At 46.4% G+C, this 13066-nt stretch overlaps 1 protein-coding gene across 1 annotated transcript; it reads right to left on the bottom strand.

Annotated features, from left to right (window-relative positions):
* Positions 1–3674: 3674 nt before the first annotated feature.
* Positions 3675–12850, bottom strand: PTAFR (platelet activating factor receptor). The gene is made up of 2 exons (XM_024201429.3): positions 12771–12850; positions 3675–7291 (listed from the first exon to the last, which is right to left on the bottom strand). The coding sequence occupies exon 2, from the start codon at positions 7227–7229 to the stop codon at positions 6126–6128; it is 1104 nt and encodes a 367-aa protein (XP_024057197.1). The 5' UTR covers positions 7230–7291; positions 12771–12850; the 3' UTR covers positions 3675–6125.
* Positions 12851–13066: the final 216 nt, after the last annotated feature.

Here is a 13066-nt window from a genome sequence, read left to right as displayed (position 1 = left end):
AGAGGCTGGTCCACAGAAGGGGTAGTAATGTTCCTATGGCTCAAATACTACAGATCTGTTCTAGGAATCTGAAGTTGCTGGGTGACAGGGGTCTTTATGAAAAGAGACTTTATAAAAAGGGAAATAAGGACAACCCGGGGAATTACAGACCAGTCAGTTTAACTTCTGTACCCGGAAAGATGATGGAGCAAATAAATAAGCAATCAATTTGCAAACACCTAGAAGATAATAAGATGATAAATAACAGTCAGTATGGATTTGTCAAGAACAAATCGTGTCAAACCAACCTGATAGCTTTCTTTGTCAGGGTAACAAGCCTTGTGGATGGGGGGAAGCGGTAGAAGTAGTATATCTTGACTTTAGTAAGGCTTTGGATACTGTTTTGCATGACCCTCTCATAAACAAACTAGGGAAATACAACCTAGATGGAGTTACTATAAGTGTGGGTGCATAACTGGTTGGAAAATCATTCCCAGAGAGTAGTTATCAGTGGTTCACAGTCATGCTGGAAGGGCATAACGAGTGGGGTCCTGCAGGGATCGGTTCTGGATCCAGTTCTGTTCAATATCTTGATAAATGATTTAGATAATGGCATAGAGAGTACACTTATAAAGTTTGCGGACAATACCAAGCTGGGAGGGGTTGCAAGTGCTTTGGAGGATAGGATTATCATTCAAAATGATCTGGACAAACTGGAGAAATGGACTGAAGTAAATAGGATGAAATTCAATAAGGACAAATACAAAGTACTCCACTTAGGAAGGAACAATCAGTTGCACACATACAAAATGGGAAATGACTGTGTAGGAAGGAGTACTGCAGAAAGGGATCTGGGGGTCATAGTGGATCACAAGCTAAATATGAGTCAACAGTGTAACGCTGTTGGAAAAAAAGCAAATATCATTCTGGGATGTATTAGCAGGAATATTGAAAGCAAGACACGAGAAGTAATTCTTCCGCTCTACTCCACGCTGATTAGGCCTCAACTGGAGTATTGTGTCCAGTTCTGGGCGCCACATTTCAGGAAAGATGTGGATAAATTGGAGAAAGTCTAGAGAAGAGCAACAAAAATGATTAAAGGTCTAGGAAATATGACCTGTGAGGGAAGATTGAAAAAAATTGGGTTTGTTTAGTCTGGAGAAAAGAAGACTGAGAGGGGACATAACAGTTTTCAAGTACATAAAAGGTTGTTACAAGGAGGAGGGAGAAAAATTGTTCTTCGTAACCTCTGAGGATAGGACAAGAAGCAATGGGCTTAAATTGCAGGGAGGTTTAGTTTGGACATTAGAAAAAACTTCCTAACTGTCAGGGTGGTTAAGCACTGGAATAAATTGCCTAGGGAGGTTGTGGAATCTCCATCATTGGGGATTTTTAAGAGCAGGTTGGACAAACACCTGTCAAGGATGGTCTAGATAATATTTAGTCCTGCCTTGAGTGCAGGGGACTGGACTAGATGACCCTTTGAGGTCCCTTCCAGTTCTATGAATCTCTGATTGCATAGGAGATGATTTGGGGGTTTTTTCGTTTTGTTTTGTTTTTTTTGTTTTTTTTAATGATATAATTCACACAATGAAAACACGGCCTTTAAAATGGTTAAACATAGTTTGTCACTTATGGTTTTAGAGAGACAAGGTGAATGAGATAATTTATTGTACCAACTTCTACAGTAGAAGCTCAGAGTTACAAACACCTTGAGAATGGGCGTTGTTCATAACTGAAATTTTTGTAACTCTGAACAAAACATTATGGTTCTTTCAAAAGTTTACAGCTGAACATTGACTTAATACAGATTCTAAACTTTACTATGCAGAAGAAAAATGCTGCTTTCCCTTTGAACTGGGGAAGTTTGGTTGCAGGCTGGAAGGTAGCCCAAACTTGAAAACCAGAGTTTTGGTTCAGGTTAATCTTTAAAACTCTTTGCCAATAATGAGGAGGGGAACTTGACTTGTCCCTGATGTTAAGTCTCAACCTGTTCCCTGGCAATGGCCAGTAATACAGTAGTTTGGGCACAATGTAGTGGATCATGTGAACAAAGATGTGTGGATGAATATACTCTTCAATTCCATCCTCCATATCCTCGCAAGCAGCCCAAAGGGTAAATGCAAGATAAGCTTTGCCAATCTGGCACAGCTTTTTGGCTACATGTAGAATTCCTTGGCATTGGGAAACCAGCACCTCCCTAGCTAAATCCAACTGGAGAAAGGACAAGCACATCCAAACCAAAATTTCTCTAGTAAAAGCCTGTCACTCAGCTGAGAAATGAAAACCAGGTTGAATGAGTGTGAAAGTGGTTTATTGAGAATTAGTTACTTGTTAAATAATTATAACATGTTCAGTGCAATACAAGACACAACTAAAAAGAGAGTCCTTGTCCCTAGTATTTTATAATCTGGCCCTCAAGCTGGTACTCTTAACACTGAATCGTACATTACCTCTCATATAATCCCATTGGTTTCAGTAGGACTACTCAATGTGAATAGGGGTATTGCAGTTGGCCCTGAGAGAGAATATTTATGCTCATGGAGTACAGCTACCATCAATCCTCTCAGCAGGCAAGGTGGTGATTCGGTCTCAACTTCACCTACCAGGAATCACAATGTAAAACTTAATCTGAAAAAAAAATTGAAACCCTCTTCACAATACTGATTCTTCATATGACTGTTGAACAGTCACTTTATGGGTCTCCACAATTGTTTGTCCTCTGTACTGTCCATTACCCTCACTTCATTATTGTAATGGATGGAACCACCTTTCTTCTCTCCGTTTTGTTCTGTTACAGAAAGTTTCTGAAAATAATTGGTTTTCAGCCATTAAATCATTTCAGTCAGACTATTCAAACCCAGCATATTTGATGCCCACCTTTTTAAGCAAAGTGCAAAGCTCTTCCCTTTCCCAGTCTTTTGGAAAGTGCTCCTTGCTAGTGACCTGCTACTGGCTCAAGCCAGTGTTTCAGACGTTGGCTTCCTACTGAAACCTCATTTCTTTCCCTTTTCCCTTCACTGGGTTAGATTGTGTTTTAATCTTCTACTTCATCATTCCAGACAGTCTACTCTTTGGTAGTTTAAAAAAAAAGAAAAAAGAAGATTGCTGCCAGTGAACACTGTGCGATATCATGGCAACCTGGTTTTGTGGGGTTGTAGACCTTAGCTGTACTTTCTACTGCACCAAAGGAAATAAATGAAGGTTAAATACAATATCAGTTGCCTTTGAATTCTACCCCAACATCTATTCATTGTTATAGAAATATTCCTCTGGAGTTTTTTCACCTTCTGTTGCAGCATGGGCATGGGTCACTTGCTGGTTTAAATTAGAATAAATGGTGGATTTTCTGTCTTTAAATCATTGTTTGAGGACTTCACTAACTCAGCCAGAGGTTATGGATCTATTGCAGGAGTGTTGGGTGAGGTTCTGTAGCCTGCAATTGTGCAGGAGGTCAGACTAGATGATTGTGATTGTCCATTCTGGCCTTTATGTCTGAGTCCTCATCCCCTGATTCTGTTCATCATTACATATGTCATTCTTATAGTCCTGTTTGCACTATCTTAAAAATGTGTGCTTGTTTCATCACAAGCATCCAGCTTGGCTTGATTTATGAATTTCTACGTTTTGGTCTGGGTGAGAAGATCACTTTTTTCTACCCCATTTCTCTTCACATCCCCTTCACACCCCTCCTCCCCATTTATTGGTGAATGTAGAAAAAATATCAGAGGATTGCGCACAAGTGGGCAGAGTTTTACATTTATTTAAGACTCTCCTGGAGGATCCATTTTGCTAAGTCAGGCCAGGACATCCTTGTCCTGCATGCAGTTTACAATTTCCAATTTGTATAATCCTGTTCCTCCTCTAAAATTGAAATGATCATCTCAGAAGCAGAAGTGAAAAATCTCAGCAAAATTTTTAAACAGATATATTTTAAATGATTTGGTTAAGTTTAAAAAAAATTCCAACTGGAGTGCATTGTCTGTCCTGTGCAAATATTTTTGTCTTTGCCCTTTGATAATAAATGCAAACATCTAGTAGCGAAGCACTTATTGCCATAGCAGCTAAGCACAGTGGAGCAAAACATACTTGTACAAAGTTATCCACAATGTGTAGCATAAACTAGTCTCTATTGCAAGATTTCTAGGAACACACAGTACAAAATCAACACACTTAAACTCTGCAGCAAACACCACCCCCTTTCATTGTTCTCTGAAATTTGCAAAACTCAAGTAATGGAGGCCCGCCAATGGGAGAGTTCTCCAAAACCAGAAAATTCTGCTACCATGCCTGGGGAGTGCCACCACATCCTCCAATAACTGTCACAGTGGGGCATAAATGTGAGAGGCGGTGCCTCCAGCAAGTAAGCCCACTAAGAGTTTTGAAGATCATTGCCATTACCTTGGATTGCATTCCAAATGAACAGGGATCCAGGGCAAAGGTTTGAGCATGAGTGTTAGGCACTCAGAATAGTTTGCTCTAATAACCAAGTGAATGCCATATCTGCACTAGAAGAAGCCCCTGTGTAGTCTTCATGGGCAGCCCTAAGCAGAGATCATTGCAGTAGTCTTGCCCAGAGGAGGCAAAGGTACATGCAGTTCTGATCGGGTTCTTAACCATGTCCTGCACTGTAGCATCTGAATGCATGGGTGACCACTGTGAGGTACATAGTAGAAAGGAAAAGTCTAAACTTTTTGCCCATTCACAGATATCAAAGTTTCAGTGGTCCACCAGTGATGACTGAGGATCGAAGAGCTGGGAATCCTCTCAGTGAAATATGGGCATAATATAATACCATTGTTGGTCGGATGATTGGAGAGGTTTGGAGTTTGCCACACAAACACTCCTAGCAGTTCTCTGGCTGGTATCACCAGGCTGCTGCTAACTGGTATAAATAACCTTTTCCAGTGTCAATGTGGCAGATGAGTTTTTCCTATCACCAGCTGGGAAATTTTTCTAGAAGAGTTGAGGAACCAAAACCTCATGTAAGAACCAAACCGAGTTCCCCACCCTGTTCTACTTCCTGTGCTTGAAGGAAGTTTAGTATTGAGCAACTCAGGGTTAGACAAGGAGCCTTGAGTGTCTTCTGCTCTGTAACCAAGCCTGGCACCCTCAGGATAGCGAGCTTTCTGTGGGCCCAAATTGTCTGCCGCCAGCACTGTTTGGAGCAGGGTCCATTTTACCCTGGACTGAATGCCTGAGCTTAAAACCCTTGACATTTTTGCACTGGACTTAACACCACAGCAGCAGTTGAGTGGTTTGGAGAGTGCCCTGGGGTGTGGCCACAAGCTGTTAGTTTATTAATGATAAAATACCAGAAAACAGTCTTCAAATAAGCAACCAGCTACATTTCTTTGTTTCCAGCAGCACAAGCTTAGGGACAATAGCCACTCCCTCTTTATAATCCCATCTATAATAAATAAAAGCTATGATGAAGAAGCATTAAATTCATTTGCTATCTTAACTCCTATGCTGGCAATCATCCTCTGTCACTTGGAGGTTTTCAGTTGATATTCGGTCTCTCTGAAAGATATGTGCTAGCTCAACCAGAAGTTATTGGGCTGGGTGGGTCTAGGAATAGGTGACATTCTCTAGCCGGTGATATGCAGGAGGTCAGACTAGATAATGGTCCCTGGTGGCCTTAAAATCTATACATAGGGATCCCAGGGATTGGGGGAGCTATGGCTGAGGTTTCCAGCACATCACCAATACTCATCGACTTTCACAGACCCCCCTTCTCTCCAGGCTGGTTACTTGGATCAGATCCCATAGAATCTCTGTCATTCATAAGGGTGAGCTCGCCTCATGGCAATTCCCTTGCCTTCCCATGTTAAAGTGCTGACAGATCACACAAGGAGATAGGAGGGGGGAGAAAGACTTGTACAAGGTCAATGGCATTTTTCTTTACAGAAAATAAAACAAACTGAGCTGTGATTAGTGTCCCATGAAGCATCAGTATGTGTCAGAAGTTGCCCCTTTGCAGCCCCTGCTGGCTCCCTATTCCTCTAGTTGCATTTGTGGATACAGGGATTGAATGCTCATAATTCCTCTTCCTGATGGAAATGCAGAGATCTGGCCCACTGATGTGTCCCTCTCCGGCCTGGCTTAGTGGGAGGAAGCTGATGACACAAGTGGCCCAGCCCTGCTCAGTAGGAGATAGGGTTATATTCATTTCTCATGGGGGTGGTGGGGAGGTCATTGACGGGCACTGTGCCCTCGATCACTGTTTCAGTGGTTTGCCTGGAACACTTGCGACTCCCTTTCATGCTTTTAAGATTCTCTGAAAGGTGCTTCCTGAACTTCTTGGTGAGGAAGCAGTAGATGACAGGGTCCAGCATGCAGTTGGTGCTCAGGAGGCATAGCGTCACCTGATGGGCATCATTGAGCTGCTGGCGCAAGGGACAGTTTTCCTTCTGCCACAGCTCTAGGACCGTCAGGGTCCAGGGGAGTCCAACAAGATGGTGAGGTACAAAGCATATGATGAATACAGCCAGGACAGTGCACACCATCCTGAATGCCCTCTGCTTGACATGGGTGCTCTTCTGCAGCTGCACTGACTTGGTCAATAGTGTCTTGATAATGAACAAGTTACACACCAGTATAAACAGGAAAATGAAGACAAAAATAATGAATATGACAACGTGGCTGGCGAGGATGGGCACATTGCTGTCAGAGGTAGAGGTGTTATAGCCCTCAAAACACCGCTTGATGGTGCCATGGTTAATTTCATTAATTCCATCCCTAGTGAGGTAGTACAAAGCACTGCTCATTATCACCACCCAGATAGCTGCGGAGAGGAAGATACCCCTTCTCCGGGTGGGGAACTGAGCGGCTGTGATGGGCTTGGTCACTGCCTGGAATCGGTTGTATGTGATGACTGTCAAAAAGGCGATGGAGCAGTAGGTGTTAACAAAGAACAAGTAGCCGGCCACGTTACACAGGAATGTAGGCATAATCCAGTTTCCATTGTGGTGATAGTAAAGTATCCACAGGGGCAGTGTGATTAGGAACAGCAGGTCAGCCACTATCAGGTTCACCATAAAGATCTTGATTTCGTTTAGTTTCCTCCAAGCATAAACGTGGCAGAAAATCCACAGCACATAGCAATTGGCAATGAAGCCCAGAATGAAGATGAAGCTGTAGAAGATGGTGAAAAGGAGGTATCTGAACTCAGAGTCCTCCCCGCATGAGGTGTCAGCGGACGGGGTGGTGGCATTCAGGGGTGAAAGAGTTCCCCCCTTCGAGGACATTGTGTCACTGACCCAACTCTTCCAAGGCAGAAAATTTTCTGTCCTTTTCTTTTCTTCTTATTCTAAGAACACAAAACATGTGATTACAGCATGTAGGGCCACTGCCAAGCCCCAGAGCCACCTGTCTGTTCTCAGTTCATATCCCCTCTGACTGCAGGAGTTCTCCCGCATTCCTCTGTGCCCACTTACCCCTCTGATCTCTCCTCTCACTCTTCGACCTCAGACACCCACCCTGCTGTCTGTCCCCCACCCACTCCGCTCCTTCCTCTTCTCAGTATTACTCCAGTTTCATACCCACTTACATCCTATGCCCACTTGCTCTGTGGTCCAATCTCCCTTCTCTAGTTCCACAGCCAACTACTCATTCTACCACTTTCCTTATCCTGCCTTTCCAGGGATTTGAAAAAGCCAACTGTAAAGTATGGGACAGAGCTTATCCTGAAAGTGTTTTACTCATGATACAAAGCCTATGTCGGTATCACAGTACCTGAGCATTTCCATGGTTATTACTGGAAATCAGATGTGTTTCCTAAAGTCTCCTTCTTGGACACTGGTCATATCACAGGGCATTAGGCACCACATAAGCCATGTTCTTTAAAATACAGAATGGCTGGTCACCCTACGAGCTCATATCTGCCTACCCCACCTGCCCCTCCAATCTCAGCCTCTTTCCCAGAGCTGTGTGGTGAGGAAGTTGCTCTTTAATTGTTGCTGGCCTATCTGACTTGCACTGAACATAAGAACTAAGAATGGCCCTACCGAGTGAGACCAAAGGTCCATCTAGCCGAGTATCCTGTCTTCCGACAGTGGCCAGTGCCAGGGAGGGAATGAACAGAACAGGTTATCATCAAGTGATCCATCCCCTGTCGCTCATTCCCAGATTCTGGCAAACAGAGGCTAGGGACACCATCCCTGCCCATCCTGGCTAATAGCCATTGATGGACCTATCCTCCATGAATTTATCTAGTTCTTTTTTTAACCCTGTTATGGTCTTGGCCTTCACAACATCCTCTGGCAAGGAGTTCCACAGGTTGATTGTGCGTCACTGTCCCTTCTCACATAGGTTACTTCCTCTCTTTTCTCCTTTACTGTTGACCAAGCAACAACCTATTGCCACATAAACACAGAAAAACCAGAATCATTAGTTAATCACATATAGTATATGGGACAGTAGGCCCAGTGAGCTCTGTTAGCTCCACCTCTAAGAGCTCACCCATTTCTTTGAGGGAGGGATGTGTTTGTATAGGGACAGATGCTGAGTTTCTTGTAACATGACTTTACTGTATAAATATATCCCCCATGCTGTGAGCTATGATGCCTGCTAAACCAACCAATGCATAATCAAAGCCCCTGGTGGTGGTGCCCAGCCCTCTCCCCCCACCCCCTCCAGGGTGCAGTGTGGTGTGCATGCCCCATGAAATAGATCCATTCCATTGCAGGTTTACTGACAAGCAGCCCGTGGCAGTGGGTGTGTTCAGAGCCTTTCTACAGCAAGGCTTGGAGTTTGGGCACAGTCGCACTCTGGACAGGCCCTGTGGAGTCTCTGCTGACTTATCAATGGAAGAGAACATACAGGAAAGTAATCTGTCCCTAACGCCTCGCCAGGAGCCGAGTGGAAAACACAAACAAATGCCCCTGTTTTCCTCACAATGTCACCTTGCCCATAGAGCACCTCTCAAGAGCGACTTGCCTGTCTCTGCTAGAAGACCCCTGGCCAGGGAGGGGGAGGGCCCCAAATGGGAAAGGGGTAATTCCTAGACATCCAAGTTGAGGAAGAGTTTGTAGGCTGGGAGACTGGGACCTGCTGAGGGAAACTGCAGAGAGAAGCTGCATGGTGCCAGCTGTTGCTCAGTCAGGCTGCTCACTCAGCAGCAGCACTGAAACAGCGCTTATATTGACTGCCATGAGAGAGCAGTGGGAAGATACTGCCATAGCTGCATCACCCCCAGCAGCACCTGGCAGCACGGAGGGGGGTGTTGCTAAAAGAGAGCTAGAGGTTTGCTCCAAACTCACCTGTTGCTACTGGAGGAGTCCATCAGCCTTGACAGCTAGCACAGTGTTCCTGCCCTGGCATGTGCAGAAGGCTCTGGATTGAGGTGATGCTGTTCAGTGCTGGTTAACCTCTGAGCCTGGTCCTCCCCACCCTGTTCAGTAAAGGAGCCTTTTTGTGGCTTTGTTCCAATCCAACCTGTCTGCTGCACCCAGAGATTCACTCATGCGGCTGCTGCACTATATTTAGTAGCCTGGAGATGTCCAGGCAGAGTCACCATGTGCTAATTTAAATCAGATCCAGGAATCATTCCAAGCAAGGCCACCTCCTGGCCTTCGTTCCCCAGTGCGGTGGGGGTAGAGGTCACTATTCAAGCAAGGGGCAAGAGGAATCATCTGGAATACACACTTTGGGGAAATACAATCAAATCTCTGTTTGCACCAACAGTTGCTTCTCTCTGTCCACCCATCCATCTAACCTAGGATTGGCTTGTGGAGACTGAATTATACTCTCTCCTGGAAGTGACCCCTCTCGGTCAGCGTGTGCATGAAGCTGCCCATGCTGTGACTGAGAAAGGGGACTTTAGGCTGCTGGCTGTCAAACCAGCAACATCTTCCAATTAACAGTGAATGGAGGTTGATGCTGAATGTACAACAAACCTTTTGTATTAATTCTACACAGTGCCAAGGAGGCCAGCATTATGCACTGAAGTACAGAATATATGGGAGAGTACAGCCTGCAAAGGAATTTAGTTACCAAGTTCCTAGAGGCTTCCCGCTCCTAGTGCATCACACTTGCCCTAACAGACAGGATTTCTCTGCCTATTTAATGCAATAACCATGTTCCCGTCTCCCCACACATCCTGTAGGCCTAGCCCAGGGAATGAGCATTGCAGCCCAGTGAGTGCCGCATATTCAGGCCATCCTGGCTCACCAAGTGTGCATCCCAGCATAAATGGACAGATCTTCGGCTGCTGCAACCAAGGCATTTAGTGCAGCTTAGGAAGTCAAGTTAAGAAAGTAGCTTTAAATTACCATTGTGTTCCCCATATCCAGGGGCCATCCTGGTCCCAGTCCCAACTCCAGCCTGAAGGCTGCTCTAACTTACAATATTGCCCAGCAGTCAGAGATCCACTGGGCAAGAGGGAACTCTGGGGATACACCCTTTGCCAGGAGGGGTTTGTGCCATAGTAACCTTTGCACCAGCATGACACAGCGCACTGGAGGGTCTGACCACATCAGGCTGTGTCCCAGACTGAACAGGTATATCTAGCTCATCACGTGCCTATCTCCACTCAGTGTGATTTAGACTTGGACTGGGCACCAGGTTGGGAGTGGAAACTGGGATTCCATTCCCAGCTCTGCCCTTGACTCAGTGTGTGACTTAGGAAAAATCACTGCATCTCTCTGTGTCTCCGTTAGTTTCCCCATCCGTAAAGCATGTTAAGTGCTACACATACTTATGTGTCCTGGGGAAATATGCTTCACATATTCCAGCCCCAAGAGTACCTGTCCTGATGGAACATGTCCAACACTCCCATCCCAGCGATGGCAGGGCCAGTGGATCTCAGCCTGGGTGTCTGTCCTGGCCCAGTGAAGAGCTGTCCCAGCACAATGTGTCCAGTGCATACTCATCTCTCAGCACAACGTGTTCTGCAGGTCCTGGTACAATGTGCTGAAAGTGACCCAGCTGATGTACACATGATCCACTAAGTCCCTCTGGCCTGCTGAGCAGAGCTGGGAAGGGGTGATTTCACTCCAGAGGTCAGACTCTTCTCTGACTGCACTAATGGCTGAGGATGATGTTGGGGCACTATTCTGCTGAGGGCCCTGATACTAGAATGAGATATAAAATGAAGCACTAATTGCTTGTGATCATTAAAGATCCCATGGCACTTTTCAATCTGGGTATGAATTCCAGTGTTGTGATGCCAATCAGAACAGCAGGGGTTAAGGAGAGCCTTTGGGCCCAGCTAGCCCCGCCCTGCTATCCCTGCAAACAGTGCCAGGCCTGGAGAGGGGAGAAAAGGTCAGAGACTGGCTCAGTTCAGGGCTGACTGCGAAGAGGCAGGAGCTAGCTGCCTTCCTACCCATAGGCACCGACTCCGTGGGTGCTCCAGCCCTGGAAAAAAAATTGCGGCTGCTTATCACCCACTGACAGCTTACGCCTTCCTTCGCCTCCCGTCCGCCGCAATCAGTTGTTCTGTGGCGTGCAGGAGGCACTGGGGGGAGGGGGACAAGTGGGGATGGGGTGTGCTTGGGGGAGGGGGCGGAACTAGGTGGGGAAGAGGTGGGGTCGGGGCTTGGGGTAAGGGGTGCAGTGGGAGCAGGGCCTGGGGCTGAGTGGAGGTTGAGCAAAGGAAAAAGCCAGCGCCTGTGTCCCTACCTGAGGGGAAGGAGCTCTAGCCTACCAGCCAAGGCAGCCACCTGGGAGAGAGCACTGTCTTCCCAGACAAGGGAGCCTGCGAAGGGGACCTATGTACCCAGCACCCCAGGTAACTGAGTGAGCAACCCCAGAGACATTGTGGGGCTTGCCCTAACCAACTTGCAGCTGCCCTGCCCAAAGGAGCTGCGCAAGACCCAAGAGAGGTCAGCAAGCCGCCAAGCAAACTGGACTAGAGGGGCCACACCCCAAACTGAATAGACTGGTAGGACATAGCCCAGGGCGGTGCATTTTGACTCCCTGCTTGGGGCTATCCCTCCCTCCGTCCGTCCCCCCCATCCTCCAGTTCAGAGGTTGACATGCACAGGGCTCTGGGCTGGGACTTGGTGGAGAGGGAGGGCCTGGGTCCCTCTGCCCCCACTGGCTTTAAAGACTGAGGCTCCTCAACCAAATAGGAGGCTGAGAGCCCTGGCCAGCCCTCAAAGCCACCTGTTACAGATGTCTTGGCTAGATTCCAACCTGGGTAATTAGTTCTGTTTACCAAGAATTCCCCCAACAGCTTTAGTGGGGGTGCAGCATTCTCTCTGTTTCTTCTTGTAAACTCTTAAGTAATGCTGCTGCTAAGAGCTCAGGCCAGAGGTGACTGCATTTCAGCAATAGATGAAGTGATTCCTGTGGATGTGGCCTATAAAATGCTCTGGGATCCACTGGGATGAAAGGTGCCCTGGCAGGCTTCCCCCACCCATTGGCTAACAATATGGGAAGGGTCATCATTTAGTCATTGTTATGTTATTCTCTAAAATCAGAAAGAGCATGGCCAAAGCCAGGAACGAAGGCAATACCTCTGTCTCCAGGATAATGATACTTCATGTTCATTCAATGAGCTCCAATCACTTGACAAACAAGGGTGAGCATCATTTTATACTAGGGGAACTGAGACACAGCGGGGAAGTCACTTGCCCAACATCAGCCAGCGAGCCAGTGGCAAAGCTAGGAACAGAGCCCTGGTCCCTTGATTCCCAGTCCACTGCCACGTTGCCCCAATACAGGATAGACAATAGCATGGCAGCTTGGTACAGCAATCTCACCCAGGTAAACCATTCTAAGAAATTCAGGCTAGAATGCAAATTCCATATGAATAGCACTAGTGAAAGCTAGTCCCTGCTTACCAGAGTCGAATGGATGCAGCGTGATCTCTCCAATGCCAAACTTTGAAGAGCAGTGGCGTATTCTGCTTGCTGGGTCTGCTTCCAGGTCCTGTCCGTCCCAGCCTGTGGCTGCAGCCTCCCCGCACACACAGTTCTATTGATCAGAATTGCAGAACTGAAAGGATTGCAAAAGCTTCCTGCCAAGTCATTAGAGAAGAGGAAATGTCATGTGATAGCAGCGCAAAGGAAAAGAGAAATAAACTAAGACATGGGGGGAAAGCAAATTGACAGCAAAGACTGGGTGTCCCTGAAAAGCC

Source organism: Terrapene carolina, unplaced genomic scaffold (assembly GCF_002925995.2).
Source record: "Terrapene carolina triunguis isolate 2854851 unplaced genomic scaffold, T_m_triunguis-2.0 Scaffold236, whole genome shotgun sequence".
Lineage (NCBI taxonomy): Eukaryota > Metazoa > Chordata > Testudines > Emydidae > Terrapene > Terrapene triunguis.
Note: the sequence above shows the minus strand (reverse complement) of the source record. Positions and strands in the feature narration are given on the sequence as shown.

Coding starts and splice junctions, on each gene's coding strand:
- PTAFR (XM_024201429.3), bottom strand. CDS start 7,229: ATGTCCTCGAAGGGGGGAACTCTTTCACCCCTGAATGCCACCACCCCG.